Raw genomic sequence first — 19,216 nt, 5'->3', positions numbered from 1 at the left:
ATATTTTCTTCTTTAGGCCTTCAAACAAGTTGGAAATATGGGAGGATCTGAAGATAATAAGTAAGTCTACCTACTTTATGTGACAGCACATCTTTGAAATATTTATAAAGGGAAATTTTTATACTCCATTGTGGGGATGACTCTTTTTTACCTCATAAAGTTGTTGTCTGCATTAAATAATTTTCAAAAAGCAAGTTGATCAATATCTGGTCCTAGAAAGTATTCAGGAAATATTACTGGTGGTGGTAGTATTACTCTTGTTGTTATGATATGTAAACCTATCCTAGACCACATATGCCTACATTGGGTACTGATGCATGCAATATTATGCTTTTTTTAGAGAGAGTGCACGAGGAGACAGGGAGGGGCATAGTATACAGTGTATACAGAGTATACACACAGGTCTGAGAACTTCATACTACCAACTATTCCTACATTTTCCCATCCATTCATCTGACCCTTAGCAACTAAACATGCTTAAGCTTTGCCTATTTAAAAATAAATTAAACCTTTATAGTACCCTATATTTCAGCCACCCCTTATATAATACCAAAGACTTCTACATTCCCTTTTCTTCCCTCCCACTCATTCCTTGACACCCTATAGCCTGGCTCCTACTTCTGTGTCTCCACCCAAATATATCTCACAAGCACCAATAGTGACTTCTGTGTTAGTAAATCCACTGGACATTTTCCTCCTCCTAGACCTCTTTTTTTTTTTTTTTTTTTTAAGATTTATTTGACAGAGACAGCCAGCGAGAGAGGGAACACAAGCAAGGGGAGTGGGAGAGGAAGAAGCAGGCTCCCAGTGGAACAGGGAGCCCAATGTGGGGCTCGATCCCAGAACGCTGGGATCACGCCCTGAGCTGAAGGCAGACGCCTAACGACTTCACCACCCAGGCGCCCCTCCTCCTAGACCTCTTGGCAACATTCAGCACCTTTACTTTCTCCTCCGTTTTGAACACTCTGTCCCAGGCTGCTGTGAAACCTAGTCTCTGGGTGTCCCCCATCTGTACCTTTCTCTAGCCCTTAAATGGGCTCAGCCTCCTTTACCTGCCATTACAAGCTGGAGTTCTTCCATGCTCAGCCCTCTATTCTTAACTCTCAGCTAGCTTCCTGGACAGCTCAGAGTTCTGAGGCTGCAGATCTCAGTGTTTCTCAGTCCTCTTGTGTTCTCCTTTCTAAGCTAATAATATATAACCCTTTACTCAATATACTGGTTATTGCTTTTATTGGTTATTTCAGTTAAGAGATCATACCTAATTTACATTAAACAAGTTATAAGGAAATAGACTATGAATATTTTGAATTGATATATTTTTGTACTTGAAACAGTTACAAATGTATTTTTTAAAGTCATCTTGTAAAAAAAATAATAACCATAGGGATAGTTTGTGATTTTACATATTTGTTTTAATAATAGTACCAAATGGTTTTCTTCTCTCTGTGAAGGTTTCACAAGAAGTATCGTAGCAGTATACAGTACTTGTATGCTGGTGGTTCTTTTGCGAGTCCAGTTAAACATAATTGGTGGATATATTTACCTGGATAACGCAGCAGTTGGCAAAAATGGCACTGTAAGTTTCATAGACTTACATAGATATTGCCTTTTCAAGATTTAACTGAATTTAACTGAATATTACTTATCCTGATAATTTCTATAAAATAAATATCTTTATATTTCACATGATTATAAACTTCCAGCATTGTTTTTCATATTTTGAAACTAGACTGTTACGTTAAAAGAATATTATTTTTCCTATCATTTCAGGTCCTGAAAAATATCAGTTCAAGTTATACTGAAAATATTATTTATTTACTAATAATATTAGATAATTTAACCTTATTTCTATTTTGTACAGACAGTTCTTGCTCCCCCAGATGTTCAACAGCAATATTTATCAAGTATTCAGCACCTTCTGGGAGATGGTAAGATTCTTATTTGTGACCTGGAAACTAATTTTAATTTGTTCATTGTTCTTATTGAGGAATTCAAAAAGTGAACAAGGCTTTTATGTTTGTTTTTCCTTTAACAGGCCTGACAGAATTGATCACGGTCATTAAACAAGCTGTGCAGAAGATTTTAGGAAGGTAAGGCGTTTTGCTTTGGCTTCTCTGACTTCCTGATTCTGGTGAATAAAAGAAAAATTAGAATTGTTCTAGTGAAGCTGGTGATTTAACAAATGGTAGTTTGTGAAATTCTTTGTAACCTTATACAAACACAGCCCTGAGATACTGCATTGTGAATCCATTTTCTGCATTAGTGCCAACCTTTTGATACTAAGGGAAAAGGTTTAATGTTTCATTGTTTATTGATTGACTTCCAAACCAACCAGAAATATTTGGGTCATAACATAAAACACCTACTTTAAAATCTGCCTCTGAGCCTTTTATCTTCCATTTATATTAGTAGGGTCTATAATTACAGTGGGAATTTTCTTGTGAAATCTGCAGCAAGACTTGATGTGGCTCTCTAAGGATGACACTTAAGTGATGGCTGATTTCTTAATCTCCAGCTGATTTCATTCAGCAGTTTCAGGTTTGACTGGATCTCAGAGTAATCTGTTAAGAAAAGAGTGTGTATAGGATGTGTTGTATAGTTTCAATTTATCCCGATTCCCTTTTCTCTGTTTCTAGCGTTTCTCTTAAACATTCTTTGTCCCTTTTGGACTTGGAGCAAAAACTAAAAGAAATCAGAAATCTAGTTGAGCAGCATAAATCATCTTCTTGGATTAATAAAGATGGATCCAAATCTTTATTATGCCATTATATGATGCCAGATGAAGAAACTCCATTAGCAGTTCAGGTGATTAATTCATAACCATTTAACCAAACCAGTTACTCTCTATTTTTAAAATTTTTTACTATCTCTTGTAATTTAGATTTCTGAGGCTCTTGAAAGGTAAGTGATTAAAAGGCCTGTATTCCAATAACTTAAATAAAACTTCATTAATTTAGAAAACAAACAGCAATTATGACTGATTTCTAATTAGCAACATAATTTTAGATACTCAGCAAATTTTTATTGAGTATTAGTTATGTGAAAGACACTGTGATGTATGTGACTCATATATAAATGAATAAGACATGTTAATTATATTTGGGGGAACTCAGGAGATAAATTCAGTTTATGTGGCTAAACCGTATTTATATGTGATCAAGTAGCAAAAGATAGAGCAGATAGCTGGGGCAAGATCATGAAGAGCTTTATATGTCAAGATAAAGAGTCTGAACTTCAATTTATAGAAAAAGATAAATTTTAACCAGGCTAGTACCACAGTTACACAATCTGCTTTTTTTTTTTCTTTTAAAGGTTTTATTTATTTATTCAGCAGAGATAGAGACAGCCAGCGAGAGAGGGAACACAAGCAGGGGGAGTGGGAGAGGAAGAAGCAGGCTCATAGTGGAGGAGCCTGATGTGGGGCTCGATCCCTTAATGCCGGGATCACGCCCTGAGCCGAAGGCAGACGCTTAACCTCTGTGCCACCCAGGCGCCCCACAATTACACAATCTGCTTTTTAAAATAAATCAATAAGGGTAGTATCAAAATGAACTAAAGGAAATTCTAGTCATCCAGTTGAGAAACAAAGAAGGTCTAATCTAACAGTTATCAGCTGTGGTGTTGCTCCACACTGGTGTGTCCTGGGCAGTTGTTATTTAAATTATTAAGAATTAGAAAATGTTGGAGTGCCTGGCTGACTCAGTCAGTGGAACATGCAGCTCCTGATCTCAGGTTATGAGTTTGAGCCCCACGTTGGGTGTAGAGATAACTTAAATAAATAAACTTAAAAAAAAAAAAAGAATAAGAAAAATGTCAAAGATTGCAGTTATATACCTCATCTTACTGTTTTTTTTCACACGTAACCGGGTTATACACATCCTTTATAGTTAAGAGAAGAATATCTCACTTGACAACTGGAGAAGCCTTAAACCAAAGAGGCTCCTAAGCCATACCTTATCCTAGAGGCCCCATTAGAACAAACACTACAATGGTTTTCATTGCCTGCTGTATTTCCACCCCAAAGATAGACCTGTTTGGGCGTCCAGAGACCGTGCCTTCATGAGTAGGCCAAAAAATGGTTGCAGCCATTTAAGGGAACCCCATGACCTGCAGGGTGGAGGCTAAACTGAACAAGCAGAATAGATAGAATGTAATTAATGAAAGAAACAGGAGAAAACTTACTTACAAATTCTAATCTCAAGGAGATGCAATAAGAGGATTAAAAAAACTTTCTGGAATGATAAAACAGTTTCCAAATTTTAAAATTCAACAGTGGAACTAAAAAATAAAATGATTCAAAAAACAGGTAAAGGAAAGAGTGACAGATCTGATCTTACCTGAACTGAATTAAACCCTGAAACTTTAGGTTGAAAGGACACACAGAGTCCCAGACTAGACTTGATGAAAAAAGACACACAGATTTTGATAAAATGTCCTACCAATTAAAGAACGAAAAAAAAAAATCCCAGGCCTCTGGAACCTCAAAGGACTATCTTTTTCTTTGTAAATATATTCTAGAAATGTGTTCAAGAGGGGCCAAATAAATGAGGATCTTACAAAATATAATTTTACTTTGACTCATTTTTTTAGTGTAGTTGACACACAATGTTACATTAGTTTCATGTGTACAAAATAGTAATTCCACAAACTTATACATTATGCTCTGTTCGCCAAAAGTGTAACTATCATCTCCATACATCCCTATTATAATATCATTGACTATATTCTTATGCTGTGTTTTTCATTCTCATGACTGACTTATTCCATAACTGGAAGCCTTTATCTCCCACTCCCCTTCACCCATTTTGCCCAGCCCCTCTCCACCTTCCCCTCTGCAACCATCAGTTTGTTCTCTATATTTATAGGTCTCATTCTTCTTTTTGTTTTATTCATTTCTTTGTGTTCTGCATATGAGTGAAATCATATGGTATTTTTTTTCTTATTTCCATTAGCATAATACCCTCTATGTCCATCTATGTTGTCTTAAACGGTACAATCTCATCCTTTTTTATGGCTCTGTAATATTCCCTTGTGTGTATATATAGAAATATTATATGAGCCAATAATTCCACTATTGGGTATTTATTCAAAAAAACCAAAAACACTAATTTTATATATGCACTCCTATGTGTATTGCAACATTATTTACAATAACTAAGATTCTGATTCATGTTTTAAATAGTACTTACCTGTACATATGAACTTTTACAGTTTGAGTTTAAAAAACTCATTTCTTGATTGTTGATAAAACATAGATTTGTAGATTTCCTGAACTCTTGGGGTTTTTTAATATGATTAGTTTCATCATAACTGTGTGCTAACATTTGAAACCCTAAAGTATAGCATTTTAATTTCACAGGCCTGCGGGCTTTCTCCTAGAGATGTTACCACTATTAAACTACTCAATGAAACTAGAGACATGTTGGAAAGGTATGTATACTGCATGTAATAGAAAACATGCGTTTCTATTTTGAATGTACTTATGACTGGGTTTTTTTGCTTTTCTTAAACAACATATGTAACATAGTATCTTGTTAAAATTACATTTTGAATCTGTTCCCCTGTCTTTAGGTAGGATTTCCTACCTAAACTAGTGTTTCTTTTATTAAGGTGATGAGAGAAACAGATTTTTTTCAAGATGCCCATGCCTTCCTCAACCTACTTCCTTAGCCTAGAGATTCTGAAATACTGGTTGAAGGACCTGAAGACAGTTAGCATTTATATTTTGAGAAAAGCTCTCAGGGGTGATTCTGTTATACCCAGTGTGTTTGTAAAAGTTCAACAACTAGCTCTGTAAAACAAACAAACCAGAAACTGAATTTGTAGCTGCAGCGGTTCTGACTACCAACTTGAAATTACTTGATACTGACTTGAGGAGTTGGGGAGAAATGCACTTTCGAGCCAGAGGTCGCCAGCTCCAGCAAATCCTCATGTATACCACATACACACATATTCGATGTGTGTATACTCCCCCCCACACACACACATACATACTCAGTTTTGAGATCTACTCCCCCTGATCCTCTCAGGATAGACTATATAATGTCCCTAAAACTTTGAGTGATAAAAATTTTACATCTTCCCTAAACTGAGTATTACTGTTTTAAGTCACCCAGAAGACAACCAGGGTGTTAAAAAATGGAGAAAGCACCAAGACTATGCATTAGAAGACTTGAAGACCTAGCTTCAAGTTTGCCTTTCCTGTTAATTAGCTGTTCAACATTGAGCCAATGTTGAGGTAGTTTTATCATTGTAGATTCTGAGTAGTAATACCAGTCTTACGCACTTTATCTTAAGTGGTTAAAATATCAAAGTTTCTTTCATCCTAAACATAATTTAGGACCATTTTCTCTAGTTGTGTTTTCTGAGGAAATTATATCCTCTGCTTATAAGATATTTTCATGATCATGACAAAAATCAGCAAATTTGAAGGTTAACTCAGCTACCGAATCTACTATCTGAATTCATCAAGTTCTAGTCTCTTGACTTTCTACAATAGCCAGCTCCACGTTTTTTCTTACTCGGATTCCCACCAGATCACTCCACAGTGTTCTAGAAAAGGTCATCAATGATCTCTTGTGAAATCTAGTCAACCTGCAACGTTCATCTTACCGGGCCTTTCTCTGAGAATTAACACTGTTGATCAAGCCTTTCTTAAAATTCTTTTCTCAAGTGGCTTCCATGACAGTGTAATCTCCTAATTTCTCTCCACGTTCTCAGATTATTTCTTCTTAGTTTCCCCTATGTCCATCTTTCTTATAAACATTAGTTTTCTAAGGTATTTGTTCTCATTTCATCCTCAGCTGTCCCAAACAATTTCATATTCCCCCATTGCTTTAACCACTGTCTGTATGCTAATAATTCCCAAATGTATAGCCCCTAGCCTAACATTCCCATGAGCTTGAGAGTTCCAGATGTCAAATATCAAACTAATCTGTTCAACTAGGTATTTTCTAACTTTATAGCACATATATATTATTCTTTTTATCAAAGAGGTTTTGGGGCTCCTGGGTGGCTCAGTAAGTTAGGCATCCAACTCTTGATCTTGGCTCTTGGCTATCCTTTTTGGATAGAGGATCTCAGAGTTGTAACTTCAGGCCCCACACTGGGCTCCACACTGGGCATGGTACCTACTTAAAAAAAAAAAAAAAAAGAGGTTTTGTGAGATATTTACATGGTGTAACAAAAAGAGCTTGAACTTTAAGATCAAAAAGACCTAGGTTAAAATTCTAGCTCTCCCATTTACTAGTTACTTTGGACAAATTTCTTCATCTCTAAGTGTCCAGTTTCTCATCCATACATGATAATAAAAGTTTCTGTCTCACTGAGATGTCATGACAGAGGATGTAAAGCAAACCAATATCTGTGACTGTAAGATGATTCCTCTTCAAGAGTTTCCTAAAGAGTGGTGCCTGGTGGCTCAGTCAGTTAAGCATCTGCCTTCAGCTCGGGTCCTGATCTCAGGTCCCTGGGATCAAGCTCCACATTGGGCTCTCTGCTCAGCGGGAAGCCCACTTCTCCTTCTTCCTCTGCCTGTTCCTCCCCCTGCTCCTGTGCTCACTCGCTCTGTCAAATAAATAAATAAAATCTTCTTTAAAAAAGTTTCCTGAAGAAAAGTAATACTGTTACTGATATTTTTGAAAACACATTGTACAAAGTGCTGGATGATATAAGAAGATCTCGCAAAATGGATGAAAATTCTCATTGTGTTATGCTAAATAATAAGCTCACTTCTTATGCTTAATTGTTAAAGATTAACTCCTTGATATACTCTTAAAATGTTTTAGGCTATAAAAAGTAGGTTGTGACTAGAAATGTTGGTGGCTGCCAAAGATAACATAGTTACTGAATTTATTTCCTTTTCCATTGAGAATCTAAAGTAATTTTTCCTTCTTATTTTGTATAGTCCAGATTTTAGTACAGTTTTGAATACATGTTTAAACCGAGGTTTTAGCAGACTGCTAGACAATATGGCTGAGTTCTTTCGACCTACCGAACAGGACCTTCAACGCAGCAACTCCATGAGTAGGTAAGATGACAAAAAATGTTATGTGTGTAATGAATAATAAAAGAGAGCTTTGGATATGTTTATTTTTTGTTCCAGGTAATAAAAAAAATCTTAGAGGATAAATTTGATTGGCCATTTGTCAACAAATTAAACTGTCTTAAGCCAACGACTCCATAGAATGACTCCTTCTGGATTCAATATTAAAAATTTCATTTCTTCCCCAAATTTTGCCACTATATGGAAATAAGCTGTGAAACTACCTTTCTGTAAACCAAATTCCAGTCCTTGGGTTTTTTTTTAATTCTTTAGAATATAAAACTGAAAATGTGTTTAATTACTATAAGCCATAATTGGCCCACATAATTCAATAGTTTGGTCATTATAATAACCAGGCATTCTTGTTGTAAATTCCCATTTGATGAATTATCTCTTACTTCTACAACTATATAGTGTATTCATTTTTAGCTCTTATTGTAGGATTGGGAGTATTTAGTTAGTGCACTTGTTAGTAATTTTAATCATAACTATTTCTAAGTCATACATTCATACTGCTGAAATGTATCATATGTTTTATTATATCCTTATCTCAACATGAATATTTTGGATCTCCTAGTAGAATTTATAACTCTTTAATAACCTGTTTTGTAGTTTTTTATATTAAACTCAGAAAATAATAAATACTAAACCAATGTTAACTGACTATAAACTAGTCCATTAAAATGAAGAGAAACAGTAAGTGATATGCAGTATGTATGTGCAATATCCAATTTAATTCTTAAATACACAGGGCAAGAAATTATTAACTCATTCTCTGGAACCCTTCTTTATTTAAAGAGAATAATTTGCAATTAACATTGAGGACTTGGAATATTTAGAGCAATAACATTTATTTTCTTAAACAATTTAAATATCATCTTTTTTTGGATTTCTTTAAGTTATACAAAAATAAGTTTCAGTCCCTATATACTCCCTAAATGAAGGTGCTCCAATTACTTCACTATAATCTCCACGTAGCACGGTGTTAGTTATTTCCTGAGTAGTGATAAAGAATTGTAGTTGTTTTAACAAAAATACTTGACCTTGTACCCTAAAGAATTACAAAAATTTTGTTATAACCACATCAGCCATTGATGGTCTTCCTTTTTGAACTCCTACAGTACTCCCTACTTACTTTCCTATACAACCCACATTTTTCACCTAGAACTGGAATTGTAGTCCTGTTATATTTTAAGCCTCTTCTCAAAGTCAGAGACTATCTAATGCCCTTTCATATTTCATTACACACACTAGGTATTTAGTAGGTATTTCCTGTCTTAAGTTTTTTCTCTTCTGTATTGGTTATCAACTTCATACTCCATGATTCAATGCTAGAAATATTTCCATCATGCCGTGTGTTATTCCTTTTATTTAAAATGTAGTGAAAGTTCTAGCCATCACAGTAAGTCAAGAAAAAAGATCTTCGGTTATTGGCAAAGAGACAAAAAGGCTCTAGAACCCTCAAGAGAATCAACTGGAAAGTGATGCTAACTAATACAAGCTCAAATTATATATATATATTCCTGTATATACTATATATATAACATGCACATAATATATAGTATTCAAGAAACTATTGAAAAAGTAAGCAATAAATATACTTTCCTTATAAAACATATAAGTTGAAATTATTAGAATAATATGTTACTCATAGTAGATAAACCAATGGAATAGGATGTAAAATCCAGAAACAGGGTCTAAAATATACAGGAAATTAGTACATCATGAAGTACATTATTTAGTAAATGATAAGACAGATTAGTCATTTTACAACAACTAATGTAAAATAATAATAAAGTTAGACCCTTCTGTACCACACACATAGCCAAAAAAATCCAGGAGGTTTAAACAATAAGAACAAACGAACAGATGAATATTTGTCAGAGTTCAAGATGGAGAAAGTCTAAGAATGAAAGTAGAGAACTTTACGAAAGAAAGTGATAGGTTTGGCTGTAAAATGTAAGACTTACAGATCAAACAAGCTTTATTAGCTTTATAATTGGTATTAAATGCAAATGATATGTTGGGAGAAATGTTTGCAAACTGTATATATTATACAAAGAGGTTAACAGCATTATGGACACATTAGTTAAGGAAGGAAACATCCAAAGAAAGAAATGGTCAGAGACACAAACAGATAACTAAGAAAAGAGAAGTAGAAGTGCCAGTTTTTCCATTCATCTAGCATATTTGTTGTACACCTACTATGTATCAGGCACTGTACTAGGTCTCTGTCTTCATGGATCTTACAACAGAAGAGAAATAGACAATAAACATAATTGTACAAACTGTGGTAAGTGTTAAAAGGAAAAAAACACTGATAAAAGTATTGAACAAAAGTATTTGAACAAACATGGAAAGTCAAGCAGCTTCCTTGAGGCAATAATTTGAACTGAGAACTAAAAGATGAGCATCTATTAAATACAGCCTTGGACTGGCGTGGGGCAGTTGACTTTTAGAACAGAAGCCACAGGGCAAAGACTTTGAAAAGAGGAGAACCATGGTACACTTGAGGACCTGGAAGAAGCTGGTGTGACAGCTGAACAGCTGGAACTAGGAAAAGGGGGAGTGTGAGATCAAGTTGGAGAATTGAGCACATACAGATTATGGTTGTCAGCTTGAGAGTGCTGGGGAACCACTAGAGAAGTGGCAGGAGAGTTACACGATGGAATTTATATTGTAGGGTCACTTGGATTGCTCTGTGGAGAAGGAATTGGAAAAGAATTGGGGTGGGATATAGCAGTGGATGAACAAAGAATTGTATTAATTGATTCAGGAAGTATGCATTGAGCACATACTGTCCACTAGGCCTTTTACTAAGTACTGGGATAATACAGTGAGTAAAACAGTGGTACCTAACCTCACAGACCTTGTATGATAGTGGCGTATTCAGTTTCTGTTGAAGAAAAATTAATGTACAAAGAGAGACATCAAACAAGTAAAAAAAACTTGACAGATTTTGAAAAATGCTACCATAAAGGACAACAATGCGTAATCTTCTCAGGAATAAATAAATCTCTACACTCCTTTTTTCTTTTTATGCATTGCCTCAAATCTCAGCATAGCATACTGGTTAGACAACATAGCTTCAGCATTTTCATGATATTTAAAAGGAAATTTCTAGTGTAGCCTCAGGTATAAATATATGAAGTATTGCATTTAATGCAATAAACCTAAGTCTATAACCCACATACAAAAATTATTTCATCATTGTTTACAAATTGTTTCATCATTTAACAGTCATTTTATCATCCATAATCACATAAATATTTATTCACCAAAAAAAAATGATTGTTGAGCACTTACAAGTTAGAAGGTCACTGCTACAGTCCAGACAAGAGAAACTGCTTAGCCTGGATGAGGTTTGGCAATGGGGAGACATAGGCACACTTAGGAAATACTTAGGATTGTGGAGGGATTCGATATAGTCAGGATAGAGAAGTGCCAAGGTAAAGCCCAGGTCTCCTCTTATACAGCCAGATAGATAATAGTGTCGTTCACTGGACTAGGGAGGAGAAACATTCAACATTGCTAGTAATTGAGAGAAACACAGACTAAAACTGTAAGATACCATTTTGAGCATCAGACATACCAAGATTTTTTTAAAAGCTAATGCTTGATGTAGAAAGGCATAATGGAGCAGGTTTTCTCACACACTGCTGGAGAAGTAGAGGGCATCTGCCAATATACATTATAAACCTTAAAAATATTCATAGCCTTGGGGCACCTGGGTGGCTCAGTTAAACGTCCAACTCATGATTTGGGCTCAGGTCGTGATCTCAGGGTCCTGAGACCACGCCCCACCTTAGGCTCTGCCCTCAGTGGGAATCTGCTTGGACTCTCTCTCCCTCTGTCCCTTCCCCAGTTTGCTCTCTCTCTCTCTCTCTCTCTCTCTCTCTCGTAAATAAATTAATTAATTTAATTTAATAAAAAAAATCATACCCTTTGACCCAGTAATTCTCTGTTAATACAAAGAACCACTTAAGGAAAATTAGGCAAAAACTTAAATGCCCAGCCCAAGGAGCTAGATCTAAATTGTCACAGCTAGAGGATGAATTAGCTTTATAATCATTAAAAACTAGATTAAAACTTTAGAAGAACATTTAATAAGATAGAAAAATGTTCATGACATAATAAAAATATAAAATATTGCTGGGGAGGTTATAGTCTTGTGTTTAAAAAACACACAAAACATAAATATGTATAAAAATTACTGGAAGAAATTAACTATGGTGTCAGTTACAGTTGTTATTTCTACGGGGTAGAATTATGTGTGATTTTTATTTTCTTCTTAATATGTTTCTGTGAGTATTCTTCAGTGCCTGTGTTGCACTATAATTAAAATGTTAAGTTCCTATAAGATAATTTCAGAAAATAATTATTACTATGATGATTTTTCAGTCTTTCCAGTGTCAGCCTGCCATTAGCTAAGATAATTCCAATAGTAAATGGACAGATCCATTCAGTTTGCAGTGAAACACCTAGTCATTTTGTTCAGGTAAGAAGAAAGTTTGGGGGTATTAAAAACATTGTATCTTTGGTTGTGGTTATATTTGTCTGAAATAAAATTACATTTCTCTCCTATGATATTTGTTCAAAGAAACCAAAAACTTAAAATCACACATAGAGTGTGGTAGAATGCCCCATGAGATCAACAGTGTATCATGGCAAACTTATGAGATTGGGAATACCTTTCTCCGTGTTTCTCCGTGTTATAGTCCAACACCAACTCGCCTGCATTTTTAGTCCACATACATTCTGTGGTCAGTTGAACTTACTGTATTAATGTTTTGCATTAAATTATTGGTCATAAGATTGAACTGAGATCAGTGATGCGGTTCCACCAATTTTGAGGAAAACTAAAAAATTTTTGTGGGAAGTAAAGCATTTTAGATTTAATATGACTATTAAGAGTTCACTAATAATCTCATGAAAAGCTGCATTAGACAGTATACCTATAACTCAATCCTTTCTTAGAAAAGCATTTTGGAATGCATCAAGACTGATATTGAAATAGTAACTTTGAATCCACATAGCTTTTCTTCTGAGTCACTTGCAAACTTGGATTAGAAAACTTGGTTTAGAAGACTAAAACTTGTATTAGAAGTAAAAACTCATTTGTGGGGTGCCTGGGTGGCTCAGTCAGTTAAGCCTCTAACTCATGATCTCAGCTCAGGTCTTGATCTCAGGGTCATGAGTTCAAGCCCCGTGGTGGGCTCCACACTGGGCATGGAACTACTTAAAATAAAAAAAAAAAAAAAGTAAAAAGTTGTTTGCAATACACCTCAATTCCAAACTACTGCAGTAATGGACAGTGAGGACACTCTAAGGCCTAAGTGTCAGGATGGCATCTTCTCAGTACCATCTGTCTCAGACAAGTTAGATTATCTTCCTTGTACTTTCTACTTGGGAATATGAAAAGCACTGAGACACTACAGATTGTGTTTCTTTTTTTCTGTGTATAATGTCATCGGTTTGTCCTTTACATGCTGTTCTCTTCAGTCTTCTGTATCATCTTTCTCACCCGTGACAGTTAGACATTCATATTGCAGAAGGAAGAGTGAATAAGACTGATCTCATTTCACTTAAAGTTTAATTTAAGCCCAATTTTTTAATTAAAAACTTAGTTTAAATTTCTAAATCAGTGAGAGAAAAAAGGTTGCAACTTCTGGCATTAAACCTTAACTTTACCTTTCTCCACTTTCATATAAGTCTCTGGATTTATCAGTAGCCTGTTAATCTTGGCAACAAGTGGGAAATACAGCCAATCATAATATACCACCACCAGCTTTAATCCTTAAGTAATTCATGTACTACATTAATTAAAATCTGAATAATAACAAAAACAAAAGATTTCAATCTAATAAAAACACCACTGATATTGTTAAAGTTTTTGAGTGTGACTGTAGTTTAAACTTATATACTACACTATTGATTGACAAAGACTCCACCAGTTTTTTTAACCATAGTTTCTATGCATTAAAATGCCACATTGCCTTCAGAGAATTTAATCATGAATTTGTTGAGATCAAGACTTGTCTACAGCTCACTTGGGTTTTCTGATACTTAAGAGAGAACACAAAGGACAGTTTTACTTACTGTTTCTCTGGTGCTCACAGGGGCACTCAGCTGCTTCCGTGTCATGGATCTCTTTACAGTCTGGTGAAGCCTGTGGACCCCTTCTCAGAATAATGTCTACAAATACATGTTATAAAATACAAAGGTTTTAAAGAAAACCAATTACATACAGTTTTAAAAATGCTTTTTAAAATCAAATTTATGCAGAAGCAGTATTGCTTTTTTGTTCACACATTAAATAACAAGCTATAACAGCAGTTCATGCAGCTTCCACAACTATCATATGTGAAAATGTCTGATTTCCATTGAGGACATTGAAGACAAAGTCACAGGCCATGCTAGTACTATCACGGTTGGCAATTCCATAATTGAAAGAAATACTAGATTTTAAGGGTTAATGAAAACAAATATACAATTTTTTCTTATTTTTACATTTACAAATCTCTTAAGAGCCCTTGTTCAAAAGTGTCTATGTGCGGTTTATGTACATGTATGCAATAGTATATGACATGCTACATGTATTCTATGTTAGATCTTCTAAAAAACTAATATACCCCACAACCGCGTTATGTCAGCTTCTAGCAAAAGTACCTTTAGGTTTGTATCTTTAGTACTGTAATCATTTATTCAACAGATAATGTTATCTAACCCTTGGCATACATAAAAGTCCATTGGAAGACTTGTTTTGGGTTTTCTTCTCAAAGTCACACTTGAATACTTATCATACTCACCATCTTTCACGTAAGAGCCTAAACAATAAATATCTCCTAGAAGTTACTATAAGAACAAATATTCCTTTCATTAAATGATTTTCTTTTTGGCCTTAATGCTATAAAACTTAGAGCTAAATTCATTGCTCAAATTGCAGCTATGGATTCAAATTATCTATACTTCTTACAAATTGTAATGTTTTACTGTCATCTTTGCTAGGATCTGTTGATGATGGAGCAAGTGAAAGACTTTGCTGCTAATGTGTACGAAGCTTTTAGTACTCCTCAACAACTGGAGAAGTGATTTCTTTTCCTTCAAGAAAAACTACAATGGAATTCATTTACTTTTAAAAATACACTGAATAAATCAACTATATATAGGGTAATGATTTGTTACCAAAATGCCTAATAAAAATATATTCTTAATCAAAGTCTTCATTTCATAATAAAATAGATATATTTGGCATCCTAATATATTTTTTTAAAGTCACCAACAGACTAGTTTTTGTGGGCATATCTGAGTGTACACAGTGCAAATATTTGTACACCGTGGATATTAGTTCCAAACTGACTAAAAACTAGTGTAGATACTTTTTTTAATATTATGTGAAATGTAATATACATGGACATTAATACTGAGAAAAAATCTGTTTGAGAAATAAGTGTGAAGTTTAGAAAAAATGTACTACTTAACTAATCATAAAGTTCACTGGACTGCAGGATAGATGAAGGAATCAGACTTTTCTCCAGTTACTCTTCAAAGGTATAAATTTCTTATCTTAAATAAACCTGATGAAGGACTTTTCTTTTTATGGAAATCAGTGAATTTAACAACCATGATCAGTAATTTTTTTTTGTACTCTTGTTAATAATCCTTAGAAAATTAGGTATTGATTTAGAGGGTAAAATTGTGCTGATGCTGTTTACTCAACAGGTAGTATTAGCTACATAGTTTCATTCATTCTTATGTAAATAATTTTAATAACTTTGTATTGATCTTGAGACAGTAAATATCTTATTGCAATAAAATATTTTGGTAAAATATGGTTTTGTTGAATTAATACCTTACAGTCATTAATTTTTATTTGTCCTATAGCATTTTTTGCTGTTATTTTGGGAGAATATGCTAGTTTCCAAATTATTTTAACTGGTAATATAATTGATACTTTCTTTTAACTTTTTGTTTAGAAAAAATAAATAGCATTTCCTTCTGAAAAGAAATAATTCATTGTCTCTAGTTAAATCTATATTCTGTATTTATAAGGGTAATTAGAGCAGAAAAAATGAATCATCAGTATATTAGATACATTTTCAGTAATATAAGAATATTTTCAGTGACATCACTTTATGTTCCTCCAACATAACATATAGCTAAGTAGTAGAAGGTGCAAAATGAATTGTGAAGTCTCTTCTAAGTTGAGGCAAGGCCCAGAATCAACTGCTAAGGAGTCTTATGTCTACAGTGTTTTAAAAAAAGAAAAGAAAAAAACATGTAAAAATGGTGAGGAGAGCAAATGCTTCTTTTCAAAATTTGACGAATATAGTGATATTATTTTCTAATGGGGTGACTGAAAAACTGCATTTTGGAAAATTAGTGAATGTGTATATAATAGGGCATGCATCTCTTCCAGCAGTATTAACCCAGGATTTCATCCAAGGAATATTTGAGACTGAACAGGTGTGGCCTTATAAAAGGATCAAAATCTGGTCAGCTGACAATTTTCACCTGGAGTCCTCTACATCTGTGGAGTTGTGGCAATTGAAGAGATGCCAAGGTAAAAACCACACGTATTTGAAGCTAACTGGCCTTAGACACTGAAAATTTGTCTTCAACTAGTACAGTAAGTGCCCTCTTGTCTGGGACCCTTAGTTCAGTTAATCCAAAAGGTCACTTAAAGCACTTATCACACACAAAAAACTTATTCTTAGGGGCTCCTGGGTGGCTCAGTTGGTTAAGCGTCTTTGGCTCAGGTCATGATCCCAGGGTCTTGGGATCGAGCCCTACATCAGGCTCCCTATTCAGTGGAGAGTCTGCTTTTGTCTCTGCCCCTCTCCCTGCATGTGCACGTGCGCTCTCTCTCAAATAAATAAAATCTTTTTTTAAAAAAACTTCTTCTTACATATTTTAACTTATAAATATTCTTTGTCAATTATTTAATGTAGGACCCAGGTGTTTTCTTTTTAGTACAGGTCTACTTATAGGCGTCCTCTAATTATCTTTCTTGCACAAATCACATGCACTGCATTACATTGTAAGTTGTGAACCAGGGATGCAGAATTTTTGTGGATTTTTGCTATATTTTCCTCTAATCTTTTAGAACTGTTTTGCCCACAGTTAATTTACCAATACATTTAAATTTAAAAAAAAAAAAAGCAATACATGCTTTTCAAGATTTTATTTTTAAGTAATCTCTACCCAACGTGAGGCTTGAACTCAAAACCCCAAGATCAAGAGTCTCATGTTCCTTTGACAGCCAGCCAAGCTCCCCTAAAAAAAGCAACACACTTTTAACTAGTCTTTCCAAAGTTCAGCTTGGTTTTTGCAGAGACTACAACTCTTCAAACTCACGTTATCACAGATTGTATAATCATGATAAAAAGTTCAACTGGCATAATCTGTTTGATAACTGTTTTAATTTCCTAGATAACAAATTATCACTAAGTGACTTAAAAGAAATTTATCCTCTCACCATTCTGGTACTTGGAAGTCCACAATCAAGGTGTCAGCAGGACTGTGCTCCCTCTGAAGGCTCTAGGGAAGACTGTTCAATCCTTTCTTGATTCTCCCAGCTTCTGGTGGCCCAAGTGTCCCTTGTCTTATAGTAGCAAACTCCAGTCTCTGTCTCAGTCTTCATATGGCCTTCTCTGTGTGTCTGTGTTCTTTCTCTCTCATAAGGGTACTCTGATTTAGGACCTGCCTATGTACAGTATGGTCTTCTCTCAACATTTAATTACATTTGCAAAGACACCATTTCCAAGTAAGATCACATTCTTGGCTTCCAGGTGAACATGAATAGTTGGGAAATACTATTCAACCCACTATAATAACAAACTCAACTTGGTAGACATACATTGATTGCAGCAAGTAGAAATCGAAGTGAAGGGTGTGCCAGACAGAAGTCTATTAACTGAAAGCATGTACCTTACCCTAGGAACCAATCTGTATGCTTTTCCAAGGAGATGGAGAGCATCAGTTAACCAGGAAATTGGCTGAATGGAGATTACTTAAAACTGCTTCTACTTTTTCTCCTTTAAACTTGTATTACTGTGTATATTTAACAATTTGATAAGACCATTTATTTTATTTGCTTGGAAGGTAGGAAGATTTTATCTAACCAGGTCTTTCGCTTACAAAACTGAAATGAACAGAAGGCAAAACATCTGTCTTGTCTTCTGTTGTCTTAATTCATATTTAGTTGAATAGCCTGATTTTTTAGAGTAATTGTGTTGCTTGAATATGGCACTCGTAAGAAAATGAGATAGAATCTATTAAAGTGGTATCCATAATTAAATGTCTAGATTATTCAGTCTAATAATCTAGTTTGCTTTGCCTTCAATACTTCTCTAGTCATTAAAGGAAAATCAGAAGTTACTGAAGTTCAAATCAGGCCATTTTGTGCCTATTTAATAACTCTGGGAAAAGGATTATTTGGAGGATAAAACCTATTGGCTTAAAATAGGTAATGAGAGATCTGATTTTTAATTATCCTTACTATAATTCTTGCCCTCGTATCATAGATATTTTTTATATAGTTGGGTTAAAAGCTGAACTATATTTTGTCATTTAGCTCCCTCGTAGCTACTAAATAACTACACTTCCTTTTTTATTTTTTTTAGTCTAGTGTTTGGGATCATATAAATCTGTCCAAGTCAGATCTCCAATAAAATATTAATTGGAATTTAGAACTATTAACATATGTATGTATGTAAATACCTTGGCATGGTTTCAAAAATTTGGTAATTAGGAACTTCAACAATGAGTAATTTTTTTAAGTTTTCAACGTTAGCATGATTTTAGGAAACAAATATGTACTTTGATTTCATTCTCTATTTGAAGCATTTTTTGGAAACAGTGACATGTCTGCATTTGATTAATGTAACAAAATGGAACCTGCAGTACTTCAAATAAAGATCTGGCCAATTAAACATCTTTTGTTGAGGAGAACGAGTTCTCTAATCAGTGGTTTCTTTAAATTTACATCAAAATCAGTTTGATTTTTACTTCATTATTTTGCTTCATTCTTAGGGAAGATTTGAGTAGAATTCCTGATTTTCAACTAGGTTTTCAAATTCAATTTGCTTGAAGGCAAATACAGGCAACATATTAATTGAAATTGGAGCTCAAATTAGCTCACCTACAAAAATTGACCTATACCTCCAATCC

General features: G+C 34.4%; 1 protein-coding gene across 1 annotated transcript in view; it reads left to right on the top strand.

Annotated features, from left to right (window-relative positions):
• PEX3 (peroxisomal biogenesis factor 3) overlaps window positions 1-15,874 on the top strand; it is a 34,296-nt gene extending 18,422 nt beyond the window's left edge. The window contains exons 4-12 of the mRNA XM_026504943.3: window positions 17-60; window positions 1,452-1,576; window positions 1,862-1,928; window positions 2,036-2,090; window positions 2,637-2,805; window positions 5,360-5,430; window positions 7,907-8,029; window positions 12,446-12,542; window positions 15,053-15,874. Of these exons, the coding sequence (XP_026360728.1) occupies window positions 17-60; window positions 1,452-1,576; window positions 1,862-1,928; window positions 2,036-2,090; window positions 2,637-2,805; window positions 5,360-5,430; window positions 7,907-8,029; window positions 12,446-12,542; window positions 15,053-15,136 (835 nt within the window). The 3' untranslated portion in view covers window positions 15,137-15,874. The remainder of the gene's footprint in view (window positions 1-16; window positions 61-1,451; window positions 1,577-1,861; window positions 1,929-2,035; window positions 2,091-2,636; window positions 2,806-5,359; window positions 5,431-7,906; window positions 8,030-12,445; window positions 12,543-15,052) is intronic.
• Window positions 15,875-19,216: the final 3,342 nt, after the last annotated feature.

Source organism: Ursus arctos, unplaced genomic scaffold (genome assembly GCF_023065955.2).
Source record: "Ursus arctos isolate Adak ecotype North America unplaced genomic scaffold, UrsArc2.0 scaffold_13, whole genome shotgun sequence".
In the NCBI taxonomy this organism is placed as follows: domain Eukaryota; kingdom Metazoa; phylum Chordata; class Mammalia; order Carnivora; family Ursidae; genus Ursus; species Ursus arctos.
This window is presented reverse-complemented; position numbering and strand designations above follow the sequence as displayed.